At 44.1% G+C, this 17,070-nt stretch overlaps 1 protein-coding gene across 9 annotated transcripts; it reads right to left on the bottom strand.

The window, feature by feature from the left end:
- Positions 1-2,244: 2,244 nt before the first annotated feature.
- On the bottom strand, positions 2,245-16,517 carry pecam1b (platelet and endothelial cell adhesion molecule 1b). 9 transcript variants are annotated; one of them, XM_048248670.1, is made up of 16 exons: positions 15,501-16,516; positions 15,312-15,329; positions 13,767-14,060; positions 13,082-13,363; positions 12,634-12,894; positions 11,928-12,200; positions 11,204-11,482; positions 10,815-11,093; positions 9,855-9,956; positions 9,688-9,718; positions 9,111-9,184; positions 6,757-6,807; positions 6,500-6,620; positions 5,094-5,150; positions 4,454-4,476; positions 2,245-2,917 (listed from the first exon to the last, which is right to left on the bottom strand). In XM_048248670.1, exons 1-14 carry the CDS (start codon positions 15,568-15,570, stop codon positions 5,114-5,116), a joined length of 2,172 nt encoding a protein of 723 aa, XP_048104627.1. In that variant the 5' UTR covers positions 15,571-16,516; the 3' UTR covers positions 2,245-2,917; positions 4,454-4,476; positions 5,094-5,113. The 9 variants fall into 9 exon arrangements, with proteins under 9 accessions (XP_048104627.1, XP_048104629.1, XP_048104625.1 ...); XM_048248668.1 differs by having other exon boundaries at positions 2,246-2,917; positions 6,528-6,620; positions 15,501-16,515; XM_048248669.1 differs by lacking the exon at positions 5,094-5,150 and having other exon boundaries at positions 2,246-2,917; positions 6,528-6,620.
- Positions 16,518-17,070: the final 553 nt, after the last annotated feature.

Below are 17,070 nucleotides of genomic sequence, written 5' to 3'. Positions count from 1 at the left end.
TTGCGTTTCTTTAGGAGTCTGCTGTCTTGGTTTGTATAGAAATTGATATTAAGTGACACATACACGCAAGACGGTGGAAATACGGGACCGACGGTAATAGGGGGAGTTACGATAGCTTCTAGCCCGCTGATCAGCAGCCTGACTCTCCACTGCTGTGCCTCTAATGTAGATGGGTGTGTGCTCCTCTCCCTTCAGTCTCCTGTAGTCCATTATCAGCTCCTTGGTTTTGCTGACGTTGAGCAGCAGGTTGTTGTCCCAGCACCAAGATGTTAGGGTTGCCACCTCTGCTTTGTAGGCCTAAGTAGACGCATCATCACTCGTGATAGGCCTACAGCCGATTATGGTGGTCATCAGCAAACTTAATTAATGATGGTATTGGAGGTGAGTTGCCATACAGTCATGAGTGTACAACGAGTACAACAGGGGGCTTAGCACACATCCCTGCAGGACACCAGTGCTGAGTGTTAGAGTGGAGGAGATGATGGTTCAGGTGTTCAAAGCAAAGTCTATGGACCTGTTTGGCCTATAGGCAAACTGAGTGGCTCTAATGTAGAAGACAGGGAGGATGTAATATCCACTCAAAGCACATCATGATAACAGAGGTGAGAGCAACTGGACGGTAATCATTAAGGCAGCTCGCTGTTGACTGTCTGCTCCTATTTCTACCTTTACTATGATGGTTGGTTGCCATTCCCATAAGTTTCCCAGAAACACTCACCTTTGGATCCCCAGAGCTAAGAGCCTGACGTCCTAGGATGATTCCCCATTAATTGTGGTTCTCTGATGAGTGTGTCTGTCCGCTTCCATCGATTATAAGAGAAGACAATCAAGACTCTTTTCACTTGTGGTTCCTCATTAGTTTGGATGTTAAAACTCTTTTTACATTGTATCACTTTGTTTTACCACTAAAGCATACTGTATGTTACCCTGTATCTGAATACAGAATCATGTCTTGGAAATGTTAATAGTTATCGCTGTTATGAAGACTTTTTATTACTGTCTCTATTATTGTTACTGGTCCAAGCAGTGAAGCTGCTTGAACCATATAGATAGATAGATAGATAGATAGATACTTTATTGATCCCCAAGGGATATATTGTTGTTTTTTTTTCCAGATTTTTATTATGGTTCTTATTTTTCTCCCCCTAAAAGTGCTTATGGAGTAAAAACCGTAAGGCCTGGTAACTTAAAAAAACTCAGAATATATAATAATATGGTCCCGGAGACCCCTCACTACTCAGAACCCTAAACCTGGGGTAGCCTACTGCACATAGATGGTGCTGACGCTATAATAATCAAGTTCACTTATTTCATTTTGGCTCATATCTCAAGTGCCCAACATCACAAAACTTAATTTTCAGTATCATGATGACAACCCCTGGACACATGGATGCAATCCAAGACTCCCCGAGTTCGATTCCCACCTGAACCATAGTGAGACTCACCTCAATCTTAACCAGGTAGCAAACAAGGTAGCAACACTATTTTTGTGTAAGTGTGTTCACAGTTCAATCAAGCGCCACACTATAGGTATATGATGAATTTACACCATGTCCATATAGCCACACAGTCAGGCCATTTGCTCATTTCTGTTAGACCCCCTCATGGCTGTTCGGTTCACTTCTCAAACCTTTTAACCATCCCTGCAATGAGCACATATTTCTCGGACAGGGCAAATGATCAGATTTATGTATTATAAAAATGAAAACCATGTGTGTGTAAATGGTCCAGACAGCGACCCTTATCCTCCACTGCAGCTGTCCCACGGGCTGTGTGTCATCGTTGCCACTCTTGACAGTGGCATTTCCTTGGCAGGAAATAATGTCATCATCAAGCCAGTGGTGGGCAGTTCTTGATTACACTCAAATGACTGGCTGCTTAACTTGAGCCACAAGCCAAGTCCAAACAGCCGCGAGAGATGGCGCATCTGTGGGCGCGGGCACTGGCCTTTGGCGTTTTAAAGGTTATCTGTCGCTCCCAAGAGCACTGTAGCGGAAATGTGTGTTTTTGTATGAATCCTCTCGTCTTCCTGACTAACGGCTTCCCTCACTGCGCCCCATTCTGGACATCAAAGAGAGCCTATCTTTATCCAGAGTGATTTGTGCTACCAGCTCAAACTCTGAGCCACCTCTCGTGGAGACGTTCTGAAGAGAGGGCCTTTGGCGGACGGCCAGGGTGCTAGGGAGATGTGGAGGCGTCGTTAAAAGCCAGTAAGACTTGACTTTGTGATGCAATAAATGTGAGATAAAGGAGTCATTTTCTTTTGTTCAGTGACAATTTACTGAACAGCCTCAGTCAGGTCTCAATGGATAAACATTGATTTTGCTGAGTAGACATTTACAACACAAAAAGTCATCATTAAATAACATTGGGAAGTAATGGTATCTAGTACCTAAGAATAAAGAATCTAAAGGACTTTTCATCATAGATTTTGGCAGATACAGAATAAGAATTTATGAAAGGTAAAACAAAACACAAAATATCTAAGAATGGATGAAGATCAGTAAAAACAGGGAGGCAACATAATGATGAGAAGATGAGAATTCTAGTCTAGAGCCTTGCACAACCTCACCTCACTGCCATATGGATCATACAACGTCACCCAAACAATTAGGGAACTCGTGTGAGGCATAGCAAAATGTACACAAAAACACATCTTAATACTCCTTAATTAATTCAGTAATTGTGAGATACCGTTTGTATCCCATATTTTCCATTAACAATTACATTTATTTCCAATTCCAATTATGGCAGTTTTCCCAGAGGAGCCTTCCAAGTATGGCAGTTTTCCCAGAGGAGCCTTCCAAGGCAAGAGGCAGCAGAGCCCGGCGGTGGCGTGATACCATCTCCAGCAGAGACCACATCAGTCCACAGGCTCAGGAAGATCATGATTAAGCTCAGCATACTCCACTGCACCCTGTTACACGCACACACACACACACACACACACACACACACACACACACACACACAAACACAAACACAAACACAAACACACACACACACAAACACATAGATACACAACCACACACACATTCCAACAATTCAAATGATGGTGATATATTCTCCTATTCTCCATCTATGTCATGCGTTGGAAACTGGAGGGAATGAACTGGACCCTAGCTACACTCATGGTGAAACTGGAGGGAATGTCACTGGACCCTAGCTACACTCATGGTGAAACTGGAGGGAATGTCACTGGACCCTAGCTACACTCATGGTGAATGTCACTGGACCCTAACTACACTCATGGTGAATGTCACTGGACCCTAGCTACACTCATGGTGAATGTTGTGACGGGACAAATTCCTAAGCAATGATCTCATGATACACAAAAACATGACGAAGAAGCTCGAACACAATCCTGGACCAACGTTTTCCACCTGGTAGTACACATGGTACTCATGATTCAACTTCCTACAGAATCAGTCACATCCTGAGCTTTTGTATTGCCAGTTCCCTCCCTGTGACAACACAATGTCCAACTGAGCAACTCTAGCCAGATTCAATAAATCAGGTATAATACTTTTACCCCACAGAGGGGGTATAACACGCTGAAGCACTGCTAGGCTGTCTACTCACTAAAATTCATAATAAGAGCAAGCTATGTTTCTGACGCTGGAGTTATTTAATATGCTTATGAATACTTTGTTTGGACAGTGTGATAACGCTGTGTGTGTGTGTGTGTGATTCCTGACTGCACTAGATCCTAGTGCATGATAGCAGAGGAAGCCACAACCCTGTTTCTCTTTGTTCTCCCTACGGAAAGTCTGAGTGTCGCTTCCCCCCACCCATGGCACAATCAGCACTCTACTCTTAAATAGCCCACTGTAGCCTGTTGAGTGAGTGTGTGTGTGTGTGTGTGTGTGTGTGTGCGTGTATGCACATGCGTGTGAGAGAGAGAGAGTGTGTGTGTGTGTGTGCGTGTGTGTGGGTGAGATAGAGAGAGAGAGAGAGAGATGTGTATGTGTGAATTTAAAGAAGAGAGTGGAGAGTCTTCTCAAGTCTTCACTACAATTTTGATATTAGTTTTGAGTGTGTGGGCACCAACAAGAGAAAGGTGTTACATCCTGTGTGACATTCAAGAAATGCATTTCAAAACATGGACACTACTATAGATGCTACTTCTTTCACAAACCTAACAGACGATCAAAACTAACTCCATTTAAAATAATTACAGCAGTTGCCACGAGGAGTTAGACTGGCAACAGGATGAAGCTGCAACGCCATGGCAGGGCAAAGGTTCTTTTACAGGCATCAATTAGCAGTCCCCACACAATATTTCACAGCTGTTTGACATGCTGGTGTTTAGCTGAGGAGGCTAAGCGACTAGCAGATTTCCTGCAGGGCTCCAAGGCCAAGGTGAAGGAAAGGGGGAGGTGAAAGGAGCTGGGAAGAGAAAGAAAGAGAAGGATACAGTAAAAGAGAGAGAGAGAGGTCAAGTTGTACTTACGTTATCTACATGCTCAGATGGGTCTGGAAAAAAAAACATGAAAAGCACTTCACTTGACTTATCACTTGTTGTGTGAAAACAGTTGAAATGTGAGTGTAGGTGGTGCGGAGTCTGCTTATTATAAACAACAACATACAACTGTGAACTATTGAACTCTACGTCTGTGTAGGAGAGAATGTGGCTGTTGTTGACGGAATTATTTCAACATATTAGCTTGTAAACAACTGTGTGTGTGTGTGGTTTTCATGCATTGCATGCTTGTGTGCAAATGCAAAATGTGAAATTGTATGGGTGTGTCTGACAAGTACACCATAAACATATTAAATATAAATGTTATGGTCAGAACTGAGCCTCCGCCCAAACTTTGTGTGATCATCACTGCGCTCTTGTCAGAGTGAAACACAACCACAAAACATGAACAAAGCAGGAGCGTCTACTGTAGGAGTTCTATATTTGCCCTTCCATGCAGTGAGTGGGCTTATTGTTTAACAGACTACAACTGAGATAAGTGCTATTTGCATTAATGGTTTTGTGTGTGTGTGTGTGTGTTTGTTTTGTGTGTGTGTGTGTGTGTGTGTGTGTGTGTGTGTGTGTGTGTGTGTGTGTGTGTGTGTGTGAGAGAGATGTTTGCTTAAGTTACCTAGTGGGGCTGTTTGGAGCTCACTGTACACGGTATCTGTGCCCTTCTTTAAAGGAACTACACAGTGGAAACACACACACACACACAAACACAAACAGCCCACATAAAAATCAAAAACCTGTTCCATGGAATTGAACACTTATGCAATGTATTGTGCATTATATAGCAGTGGTTCTTAACTGGTCTGGCCTTGGTCTCTCAATTTCCCATGGTCATTAAGTTGCGACCCATATTTTACCGTTCAAGCCAACAGATATGGTGAGCTATGTGGTAAGACATGCAAAGCGCCTGTACTTGTTTGGAACATGTTGATGTTAGGCACAAATTTGTGTGTCGCCTTTCAAAGTATTCAACAGGATTGTCTTTGACAGCAGGGTGCTTTGTTTCCATGTGGCATTTTAGTTTTCATGGTTTCATGCTCTCATGTGCCACAGTGCCAGCTATTCACTGCACACCACACACTGGGGTTTTTGTCTCTTTTTGTCCTCAACATAAGTGAATCCATACTTCAGGGTTGTTTTGCCATATTTACCACTAAAGTGATGTCTAACATGACCTGTCACAAACATTGTCTATGTCCATGGCAACGACTGGCATACAAATAAAGTCTATTAAAATAAAGGTCTGACATTAGATCTGATAACATAGCATTTTAAATGGGTGATTCTTCTTTTTTTTTTTTTAACCATAAACTCTGCGACCCAGCCAGAACAGTTCCGCGACCCACTTTTGGATCCCGACCCACCAGTTAAGAAACACTATTATACACTATTATATGATCATATCAAATTAAAACATTAATCCAATAGAGAGATTTGAGATTCCCTACCAACCAGTGTAAAACCATGCCCTGCCTGAGTGGAAGCCAGCATGACTAGACAGGACATGAGGTAGTCATGAGTAGCTAGCTGTGAGTAGCGCTGGGATTACCAGGCCAATTAGCTCCACCCTTCCTGTTTATCAACTAGGAGATGTTTCTAGAATTTGAAAAAAAATCTTGTGCCCCCCGCCATAACCTAGTGCTCCTGTGTCAATTAAGCATAATTACCCCACGCCCAGGAAAGCCCCACTCTCTTATCAGAGCTCAAGAATGTTGGGAAACTGCCACTGGGTTCTCAGTGTCTTCACAGAGACTTAGCTGAGGACGGAGACATGACTGAGACAGAAACTACAGAGTGACCAGCCAACGAAAAAGGGCGGGAGGCCGAGAGAGGAGAGTGACCGGAGTGTGGGAAAAAGATGAGAGGACAAAGAGAGAACAGAAGAAGTCCTCCGCACCTTGCCCAGCTTCTGTGTCCTCCACATTCATGTATGTGTGTGTGTGAAGGCATACCTCAAGTGACTTAGAATAATAGTGATAGTGAAATAGGAACTTGCCCCTGTGGGTCTGGGCCTAGCTGATGTACCTGCAGTGAGTAAGCAGTGCGTCCTCACCTCTGGCTGGATCTACAGGCTGTGGATGGACCACCTCTGTGTACTCCACATCAGGGTCGTTGTGGGAGTGGACGCTGCTCCGATCGCTGCTGTCTAGAGAAAGTGGAGGGAGAAGAACAGAATATGGGAGAAGCTCTGGCTATCTTTTACAAAAGGTCAATAGCCAGAGCCTGAAACAGGCGTGTTTCTGGCAGGACATCTGCAATGGTTACCATGGTAATGTGGTTACCTGAGCTGGACGGTCTTTCAGTCCACACACTTGGTCCGACGTTCACACCCACTGTAAGACAAAACATAAGGGGGTGGACACGTTCAGGGCGAGAGACAAAGGAGAGAGAGTAAGAGAGAGAGAGAGAGAGAGAGAGAGGATGAAGGGAGAGCTAGCTGCAGCCAGCCCTGCTGGAGTAAGTGACCAGAACAATAACACCAAACAGGAAGTGACTGTTTTTAATTCAGCCATATTGTTTCTCCTTCAGTGTAATCAATCGATTTCCTCAGACTGCTGCTTGCATTTGGCCTGAAACTCATGCCTTTGTCCACAGAAACTCACAAGCACGTGCACACACACTCTCTCTCTCTCTCTCTCTCTCTCTCTCACACACACACACACACACACACAATCAGCATCTTGAGGCCAAATAGGAAATCCTACGTAGAAAGTATTGTTTCAGTAGAACGAGTGGAACCTGGCTTACTTCATATCTTGAAATGGCTGTAAAGACCATGGACATTTTTAAAGAATTTAAATAATCTTTTTCATAAGGCAAGAGGAGGAAAGGCATTCTCACACTTTTTTTCTCTATTCTGTAACATCTGAGGATTAACACAGAAAGACAGCAGACACATTTCCAAAATAAACACCAACCTTTTAATTCTAAAAGTGATTCAAACCAACCAAGCAAAATATATACATACCCTTTCTCGTAAATTTATCTACAGTGAGCAGTGCAAAAACAATATCTTAACAAATCACAAATCAAATACAGAATGAATCAAATAATCAGACAAATGGTGAAGCAATCAGTTAAGTGAATGTCACTGTAGAACATCAAATGAACACATGCAATGTGGACAGACACGCACTTGAGGACACATGGAGTATGGAATGACAGCGATGGCGTTCGGGACACTCGGGGCAAACCAGCCGAGAGGATGGGACTATTACGCCACACGTGGCATCCAGGGGGACAGAGTTCATATGCTAGAGTCTGGAGCGTCCAGACCTAAAACCTCCACAAGGTATCCATGTATGTGTGCGCACTACTAAATACCAATCTACGCGTCTGTGGCTGAGGATGAGTACACGGTGATATAAAACAGAATTGAGCGTGAGGTGAGGCGAGGAGAGAGGAGAAAAAAATAATCATTTTGACATTTACGCTCCTCTGGGCAGATCTTCTTCCTTCTTTGAACATCCAGGCTTTTTCGAGGAACTTGACCAGAGTGCGCAGGGAGACGTTTGACTTTGCGCTCGTCCAAATATCTGTCTAGGACATGGGGCCGTATCCGCGCGCTGGCCTCTAGCCCTAACACTGCTACTGGGAGACTGACGTTGCTCCAGGGGTGCCAGCCGACGCCACGGCGCACTGCCACGCTATTTCATGTCCCATTGGCTGAATTCCCCTCCATCGCGTCCAAGTGTGATACTGCGTCTGGAATCAGATGGTCGGGGAGGAGGAGGGGGAGGAGGGGGGAGGGGTGGGTCCCATCACATGGCTGCTTATGTCAAAGTCATGACTCACCACTGTTAAGTAAGTGATCCATGCTTGGCTACTTGGCACAGGGAGCATAACTACATATCCCACGAACACTAAGAATAGCAGCAGCCTACAAGCTCTATGAGGCTCCTAGGTGAAGGTCTCTCTCTCTCTCTCTCTCTCTCTCTCTAGCAAATACATGCAGACTCATGGTGAACAATGCTGGGAACCTCAGCTTATGCTTGGACTGAGACAGAGATAGAGACATGCATACATACACATACAGGACAGACATAGGGGGGCACACATAGACATAACAGGGCCTCAAACACAAACAAGAAACTTAAACGAAAACACAAGCAACCAGCAGGATGCAACATGCACATGTCTGCAAAAAGCCTGCATTCCTCCTCAGGCCTAACGTTCCTGCTGGCACGCATACAGGAGCTGTACAGGGGTCAGTGCTACGACTGGGACAAATAGGGTTTTTTTTTTCTTCTATGAGGAAAACGAGAGGAAAAGGGGTCATAGCGGAGGTTAAAACAGACCGGTCGGCAACCCTTTGAATTCATCCAACACGCAGACATGATGGGTAGTGGCCACCGAGATATTTCTACTTGCAACTTTCGCTGAAAAGAACAACTGCAACATTAACAACTGAATGAAAAAAAAAAAAAAACAACTTAATAGCCAGATTAGTTCAGCACAGCATGGCGGTATGATAACAAGGCCCGGGACATTCAGATGGTATGGGGAGGTAAACATGTAAGTGGGTTAAGATGATAAGACACAATGGACATGCTAAGGACTCATTCAAGTGTGCTGGCGGCAGCAAGGACAACAGGGTCGGAAGAGGCGGGAGAGAAAAGTTGAAGGTGAGCTCTACCTTTGTTTAAAAACGGTGTGTCAGGGCTCATATTCACTGCGAGAGTGTCATCTGATTTAGGGCTCGCAGGCTTTCTGGGGAAGGGGGAAGATAGTCATGGTTGGCATTCTAGACAGATGGGAGAGACCCTGAAGCTTGGGTCCACTTGGTGACAAACTACTGGCTACAGCTCATCTCATCATGACTGAACTAGATCCAATTCCAATCTCAGTAATCTATGATGCTCACAGAGGCTACAGCTACATTAGTCTGTCAAATGACGATTTCAGCCATCCTGACACCAGAAGACTTTGACAAGATTTGGGAAAGATTCTTGAAAGATTGTAGTCTTTTGAGTAAAGCTTGAAAGGGGAGCGTTAGTTAAAAGACTCCAATCTTTCAAGAATTTTTCCCAAATCTTGTCAAAGTCTTCCGATTAATGGGTAGCATTAGTGTCATAGACGCTTAATGGAAATTCACCTATGGATGACGTACAGTGCTAACGTTACCACCAATGCCTTCAGTGCCTACCCGCTGACATGCAAGACCTAGTCGCTTCAGACTGATGAGAGAAAAGCAAGAATGCAAGCCAACTCACACTGACAGTTCAGTAGTCGTCTCTCTTTTACCTGCAGTAGAAAGAAAAGATGAGAGGGGGGTGTTTGGCTTTGTTTTGTTTTGTTTTGTTTTGTTTTTTGTTTTTGTTTCACGGGCTGGCTGGTGAGGAGACTTGTTGTGAGGCTGGTGGACTGTAGGTATTTCTACCTCGCTTGGCTTTGTAGCGCGCTATAATGACGACCACTAGGGCGGCGACAACCAGCAGGCAGATGCCAACGATCACCACTTTCTTCCAGGAAGCCAACTTCACTGCAGACATAAGACATAAGGATAGGGACAATCATTTTAGTTGCTCTGCAGGTTGAGCAAGGAACCAACACCAAGTTCAGGCATAGGAGCATACTGGGGCTCAGATAAAGTTTAAAGTTTACATTTTTAAATTTAACAACCGTTACGCTTGTGAGAAAACTTCTGGATTAACTTTTTTTTTTTATAAACCCTGTATGGAAATCCAAGCTTGCATTTTGTTGGGGCTTATCCAAGTAGTCTTACAGGGAAGCTACACCAGGTGCGTAACTGAAGCGTTCTGTTCGCGTTGCGTCTGCTGCAACAATTAGCTGCCACTATAATCAATGGAAGTAGCTACACCAGACGAGATAGCGGCGCATACAGTACGTTCGAAAAAATAGACCAGTCTTTTCAAATGGATCGCGAACGGAGCGATTCAGTAACGCGCCAGGTGTAGCTTCCTCATAAGTCTAAGGCGCATAGTCCTAGTTCTGTAAACACCATATTAGAGGAAAGGAAGAGATGGATGGGGGAATACAATGGTGAAAGAAAAAAGGATTCAAAAGGACAACAGGCTAAAAGATGTTTCCACCCACAAACGGCTAAAACATGAGGTTGACCGCTCATTCACTAGGCAACTGGTTTTATGCTCTGAAAAGTTCAGCAAGCTTTGAGCAACACATCACACTAAAAACATACAATTGATAGATTTATCTTAGATTTGGCTTTTCATACATGGAAGAAAATATTACAGCTGCTAAATAATTCTCAGCACCAATCATTTCCCAGTTTCTACTCATCCAGTTACTTGATGAATATCTTCTCTGAATCCCTCAATGCATGTGCAGACATTATGGTTAGAGAGTACTCATAGCCAACCTTGGATGATGACCCGATCACTGTCCACAGCATTGGCAGCGTTGAGGGCATGGCAGTAGTATTCGCCGCTGTCCGTTTTCTCCATCTGGGGGATGACATGGTGGCTAGAGTTGGCGTTGACCGTTTTGGTGTGGAGGACTGTTTTGCTTCCAGAGGAGAACCACTTGAAGGTGATGGGCGGTGTGCCACTGGGGACGTTGCAGATGAGGGTCAGCTCTTGGCCCTCCTCAACGTTGTGGGGCACGGGCAGGGTGGTCAGCAGGGGCTTGCCCAAATGCTCTGGAGAGGAGGAGAGAAGGTACAACGCAGAACAAGAAGTGAATGGAACCTGCGTGTAGAAATGGTGCAGGGCAGGATGAGAAGGTGGTTTGTGGAGAGGATGGCCTCACCTACAACAACGGCACTCAGAGGTAGGCTGTCGCTATAGTTCTTGGAACCGTCATTCTGAGCACGGCACCGAAAAGTGCCGATGTGTTCTTTCTGTTTGATGGAGGTGTTGAAGCGAGCCTCGGCCCATGAATCGTAAATGGTGGTGTTCTGTAACTTCTTACCACCTTGGTATAGTGTGTAGGTAATGGGAAGGGTGCCATTGGACTTGCAATAGATATCAAATTTCTCTCCCAGAATGACTTTTTGCTTGACAAAAATGTCAGGCTTGGAGGCAAGCACTGCAACAACAGACAAACAAACAACACAAACAACAGAACACCATCAGTTACCAGAAATGAGTCTGTCATGACAGTTTGTCAATATGCTTTGCAAAGTCTATAGTGTGAAATTACAGTATATTACAAAAACTCACATACTCTTTTTGTTAATGAACATTTCATCAGTCAGTTTATGAGGCACTAATGTTCATTAACAAAAAGAGTATGTGAGTTTTTGTAATATACTGAAACACAAATAATTGCATGCTTTTATACTAAGATGATGAGTATGAACATGACAACAGCACAACTTCTGTCATTTAAATGTATACACATCAGAGGCAATTAAGAAAACTTAAATAATGTCAGTGCCAGGGTCCCAGATATTGGTGCACTTCTTTGCATAAGTGATCTACTAGGACTAACATCAGACAACACGGTATGAAGTAGACAAGGCATAGCAAACCTTTAGATCTGAAGATGATCACGTCGCTTTTCTTTGAGATGGACTTTGCTTCTGCCATGCAGTGGTAATTGTCATTGCCTGAAGGGCCGGCTTGGATAACCATTTGGCCGTTTATGTTTCCCATTGGTTGGAGATAGTTGTTTTTATAAATAGAGTACTTTATGTCCTCTTTCTTGATTCTTTCCAAGTTGGTGCTTTCGCAAGAAAGACGGACAAATTCACCTTCAAATGCTTGCTCTGGATTAAAAATTAGCCTGGGTTTTGAGAAGAGCTCTGTTGGGTTAGATGTTAAATGATGTTAGAGCTAAAAGACAGACACACTAAGAATCCCAGCAGGGCATGACAATGTCCTTATAATATGTGATACAATGGGCCAAGTGTTTCTAGCCACTAAAAAACATACTGATTATCAACAGCCCCAAGGGATTCCCAGTAGTAAGTGCTTTATATAAAATAAAATGGTACATTAGGTAAAATGGTTATGCATAGCTTTAAAACAAATCTTCCATCATTGGTTTTATTTCAGACACACACCCTTAAAACTTAAGGTTTTGGCAAATCACAGAGCATCCTAATGCCCATCACAGAGCATTCTAATGTCCATCACTGAGCATTCTAATGTCCATCACTAAGCATTCTAATGCCCATCACTGAGCATTCTAATGCCCATCACAGAGCATTCTAATGCCTCCTTCTGAGGTCTTACCTTTCACCATCAACATCTTCTTGTCTGTCTTGGCAACACCATTAACCTCCACCTTGCACATGTACTCTCCAGAGTCATTTGCTTTTGCTACTGCGCTGTAATCGACCCTGCCCCTCCCCTGGGAGAGAATATTTTTGCCCATGATTAAGCTGACCGTCTCTGACCGAGGTGAAGAGTTGACCACACAGGAGGCACTGAAATTGTCTGCCTCAATGATTTCCATGGACGGGGAGATGGCCAGTGAAACAGATATGGCTATCTCTGCAATGACAGAAAGATACAACTTGACTGCAGGATGTGTCAATAATCACATAAACAAGCAAAGCATGGGTCGCAATCAAGATGCGTTTAGCAACAAATAACACATTTCCCTTTTTTTCTACAGACATGTCAGTCTACAATATGCAACAGAAAAGATCAAAGAAATGATCTCAACCTCTGGACTTACCTTTGACAAAGACATACTTTGGCGTACTGACAGACGATGGCATGTGTTTTCCAAGCAGACTAACGAAGTATTGGCAGGTCAAATTGTTGCGGCCACTGTTTGAGAGCTGCAGCTTTACACTTGATTCCTCTATATTGGACTCACGAATCGCAGCCTCTTGGTCGCCCACGTAGAAGTAATAAGTAAACGCGCCTCTCTCTCCTGGGGCTCTACACGTGGCAGTCACTTCATCGCCCTCCATGATGCTGCTGCTATCCACAGAAATCTGGGGTGTCTGAGTTCCTTCAAAGGAAATGCGGATCACACGTTAAAGGGCATCCCAGAGAAGTTTGCATCCCAAAGCTGACCAAATGATAACAGAAATGGACAGAAAACTGGATTATTGGAGAGACAATACATGTTGTTATTAACTGATATATTAGTGTTAAGCTACTTCATCAGGAAACGGATTTGTAGTTGCAATGTAAACACATCTACATTTGTGCTCCTTAAATATGCAACCTGTAGTTTGTTGCTGTCAAAACTAAACATTTCTTCATGATGCATACACAGGAAGGATGTGTACACAGAATACACCCAGATAGAGCAACATCTGACCTAGAAAAACTTGTCCTCGACAACCAGAACCACACAGACGATCTACAGTTATCTATAATCTATAACTGGAAAAACTAAAGAGTCAGACCTGTGATGGTAAGTGTCTCCTTTTTGCTGGATTTCTTCTTTCCTTGGATGGACAGGCGGCACTGGTAACCCCCTGAGTCAGACACCCTGGCTGCCTTGATGGGGTAGTCGAAGGTGTCGGAAGTGCTGGTGGTCCTGTTCACTACTTTGTTGTCCTTCTCGATGCTGAACTCGTATTGTGGGGTGAAGCCTTGGCTTCTGCTAACAGTGGCATGGCACGTTACAGTCACATTGGTGTCCCTCCCCACATCAGCACCGGGGTCAAATGTCAGGCTGAGGTCATCAATGCTGAACTCTAATCAGGGAAGAAGGGCAATGACAAAATGCACTCACATGCCTATGGAATACACACACACACACACACATACACACACACACACAGCGCAACACATATACAGCACAACACACACACACACACACACACACACACACACAGCGCAACACATATACAGCACAACACACACACAGCGCAACACACACACACTAAGGCAGTGAGACTTATATCTAGCGATGTGTTCATCAAATATGCCGCTGATTTCAATCATGGGATTTTATTTCATTGTAAGTCAGTTGAGCTACAAACCCTAATTTCTAATCAGATGTAAACATAGCAACATGAAGTAGTCATGAAGACAGACAGCGTTTCTTCCAACTTGTCTATCTCTCATCAGGTTGAACTCCAACCCCCTGCCTCCACATACTGAGAGAAAAAGGGAGCCGATTTGCAGAGGAAGGAAATGTACTTTCCTAAACAAACTAAACCACGGAGCGTCTCTGGAGATCTGCGCTATTTTAGATTCAAAATCCCCCACCACTAGACCACACCAGGGGCAGCAGGCACCAGATAAGCCTCACCCGATCAGACATACCACCAGCCACACATGGGGAGAGCCCTCCTACAGAAAGCCCAGAGGCTGTGGAGCCAAACCCAACTCGGGGCCTGGAGTCTCCCAGCTCCCACACACACAGCGTGAAGCAAGGAAAAGGCATCCCAGTGCTGCTTCCAGTGTTGTTTGAGGCACACAAAAGCATTGGAGTCTTAATGAGAGTAAGATAGGCCGAGGCGCTGGGCTCGAGGTGGAGCTGGTGTTGACGGACACTGGACCTATGCAGCTGGACTGACTCATTCTCTGGCCACGTGCTGACTTCTTTTTTTCTGTCTTTTTTTCCAAAGCTGGAGGCGGCGTGGGACAACAGGGACAGACATGTTCCCAAAGCAGCAAGTGCCAAAGCTTTTCCACCACCTCATCCTAACACAGATTAGCTCTTGGAGGACCACAGCAGCACCGGCTATCTCGATCAGCAGCTACCACATGAGCAACTGGGGCAACGCAGGTGGCCGGCCGTTTCCCGAGAGGAATCTGGAAAGCCTGATGAAGACAACAGCCTCTCCCCTGATGACTAACTAAGTTACTGTGCTCTCTATCTGAACGCTTGGGTTACAACAAATCACAGTGAGGATACCAGAAAATCTTTATCATATGATCAACTAGAAGCTTTTTTTGACCCTTGCTCATCAACTGTAGTAGAAGAAGTGTGTTCTTACCCGCTTTTACTCTTTGGCCTTACAAATGGAGGATCCAAAAAGCAGAACCGAAAACATAAAAACACAGACAACATATTCAACAGGGTAAATGCACAACAAAACCAGCATAAACCTCTTTGAACCCAGAGCCCTGAGCCAATGTATCAAAACATGTGTGAAAATGAAAACAAAAAAGTAGAGGATGCTTACATGTGAAGAGGAGGAGGAAGAGGAGATTGCAGGTGGCCATCCTGTGCGAAGGCCGCTGGTGGTCCCACATGGCGGACTGCAGAGGTGACTGTCGAGAGAAGTGAGAGACTGAAGTGACCAACGACAACTTCACACTGGGCGGAATAGTCAACGAAAGCGAGAAAAAGAAACATCAGAGAGAGAGAGCGAGAGAGCGAGCGAGAGAGAGAGAGGAAGGTGGTGGTTATGGGTGGTGAGGTGGGAGTGTTTGGTCTCTACCTCAGCACGGTTATCACTGAGCACAGCCTCAGCTTTCCCTAATGTAGCAGGAAGTGACTGTTGTTTCCTCAGGAAGCACCAGTGGGCCAGGGCTCTCGGCCTCTTTGGAATGTTGGTCAATGGCGTTGTGGAGATTGCTGGACGCTCTCCCCAGCTCAGCCTCTGACCTGCAGCTAGCACAGGTACTTCACAGGACTGACAGGGCTGGGGGAAGGGAGGGGGGGATGGTCTTCGGTGTGAGCCCATGTGAACTTTGCCCAAAGAGGCTTTCCTAGTTTGATTCCCAAAGGACCAAGGAACTAAGGGAGGAAAAGTCAGTTGATATTTACACTTGAGGGTTTCCTCACTTGCTCAAAGTTGCTGATGTATGAAGGCCAGGAGAAGGAACTTGGCCAGACTAACTGCAGCAATAACCGCACCATGGCAGGTACTCTTATCTGAGTTTTAAATTTAATTCAGTGTCTAACAGTGCAAAACCAGTGACAGTAATAACCAACAGAGATGGAGGACAGCCCTATTCCAGAAGAAACATTATAATGGATATTCATAGGCTTTTTTTGAAAAGCAATGTTTAAATGGGGAACCATTAACTGTAGCTTGTGATTCGGACATCCCTGTACTGATTCCTTTTAATATTTAAGTTCTAAAATATTACAGTCTCAATATTCATGAGATAATATGTCTCTGTTGACTCCATGTTAACTGCTTGGTATGTCTGGGGGATAAATTGTGATCCATGGAAATGATTTAAGTTGAACTTTGTTTTACTCATCAAAATAAATTACAGTTGTACCATATACTTCCTCAGAGGAACTGTGTTAATGTGGCTCACGTAAACTTTGTGTAAGTGGAATGCACCAATTCAGGGGTTCTCAAACTGTTGCCGCCAAGGACCCTTTGTGGGGGAGAAAAAATGTCCGAGGACTAAGATTGGGAACCGAAATGTTATAATCCAGCAGAATTGATAAGAACTGGAAACGGAACAGATAAGCCGAAAAACAAAAACCGAAATTAAAAAAAAAAAAAAAAAAAAACATTAACAATTTACATTTTTTCAATTTAGTTATACCTTTTAATTCATAAACACTACAGCCTCTTTATTATTGCATAGAAGGGTAAATAAAGATGCACAAGTATGTCACCAATTTTGAGACTCTCTGAAACGCCTAGCAGTTAATTAGCAGCTCTAGATTGATCTGTGCAATATTAAGACCATAGTATTTTAATGCATATTCTGAGGATCAGTATTCTCAGTAATGTTCAGTTATGGCTTACAGTATAGCCCATTCCTTGACTAAATATATATTTATCT

This window comes from Alosa alosa, chromosome 7, assembly GCF_017589495.1.
Source record: "Alosa alosa isolate M-15738 ecotype Scorff River chromosome 7, AALO_Geno_1.1, whole genome shotgun sequence".
Lineage (NCBI taxonomy): Eukaryota > Metazoa > Chordata > Actinopteri > Clupeiformes > Clupeidae > Alosa > Alosa alosa.
The sequence above is the reverse complement of the archived record's forward strand: the minus strand, read 5'-3'. Positions and strand labels throughout refer to the sequence as shown.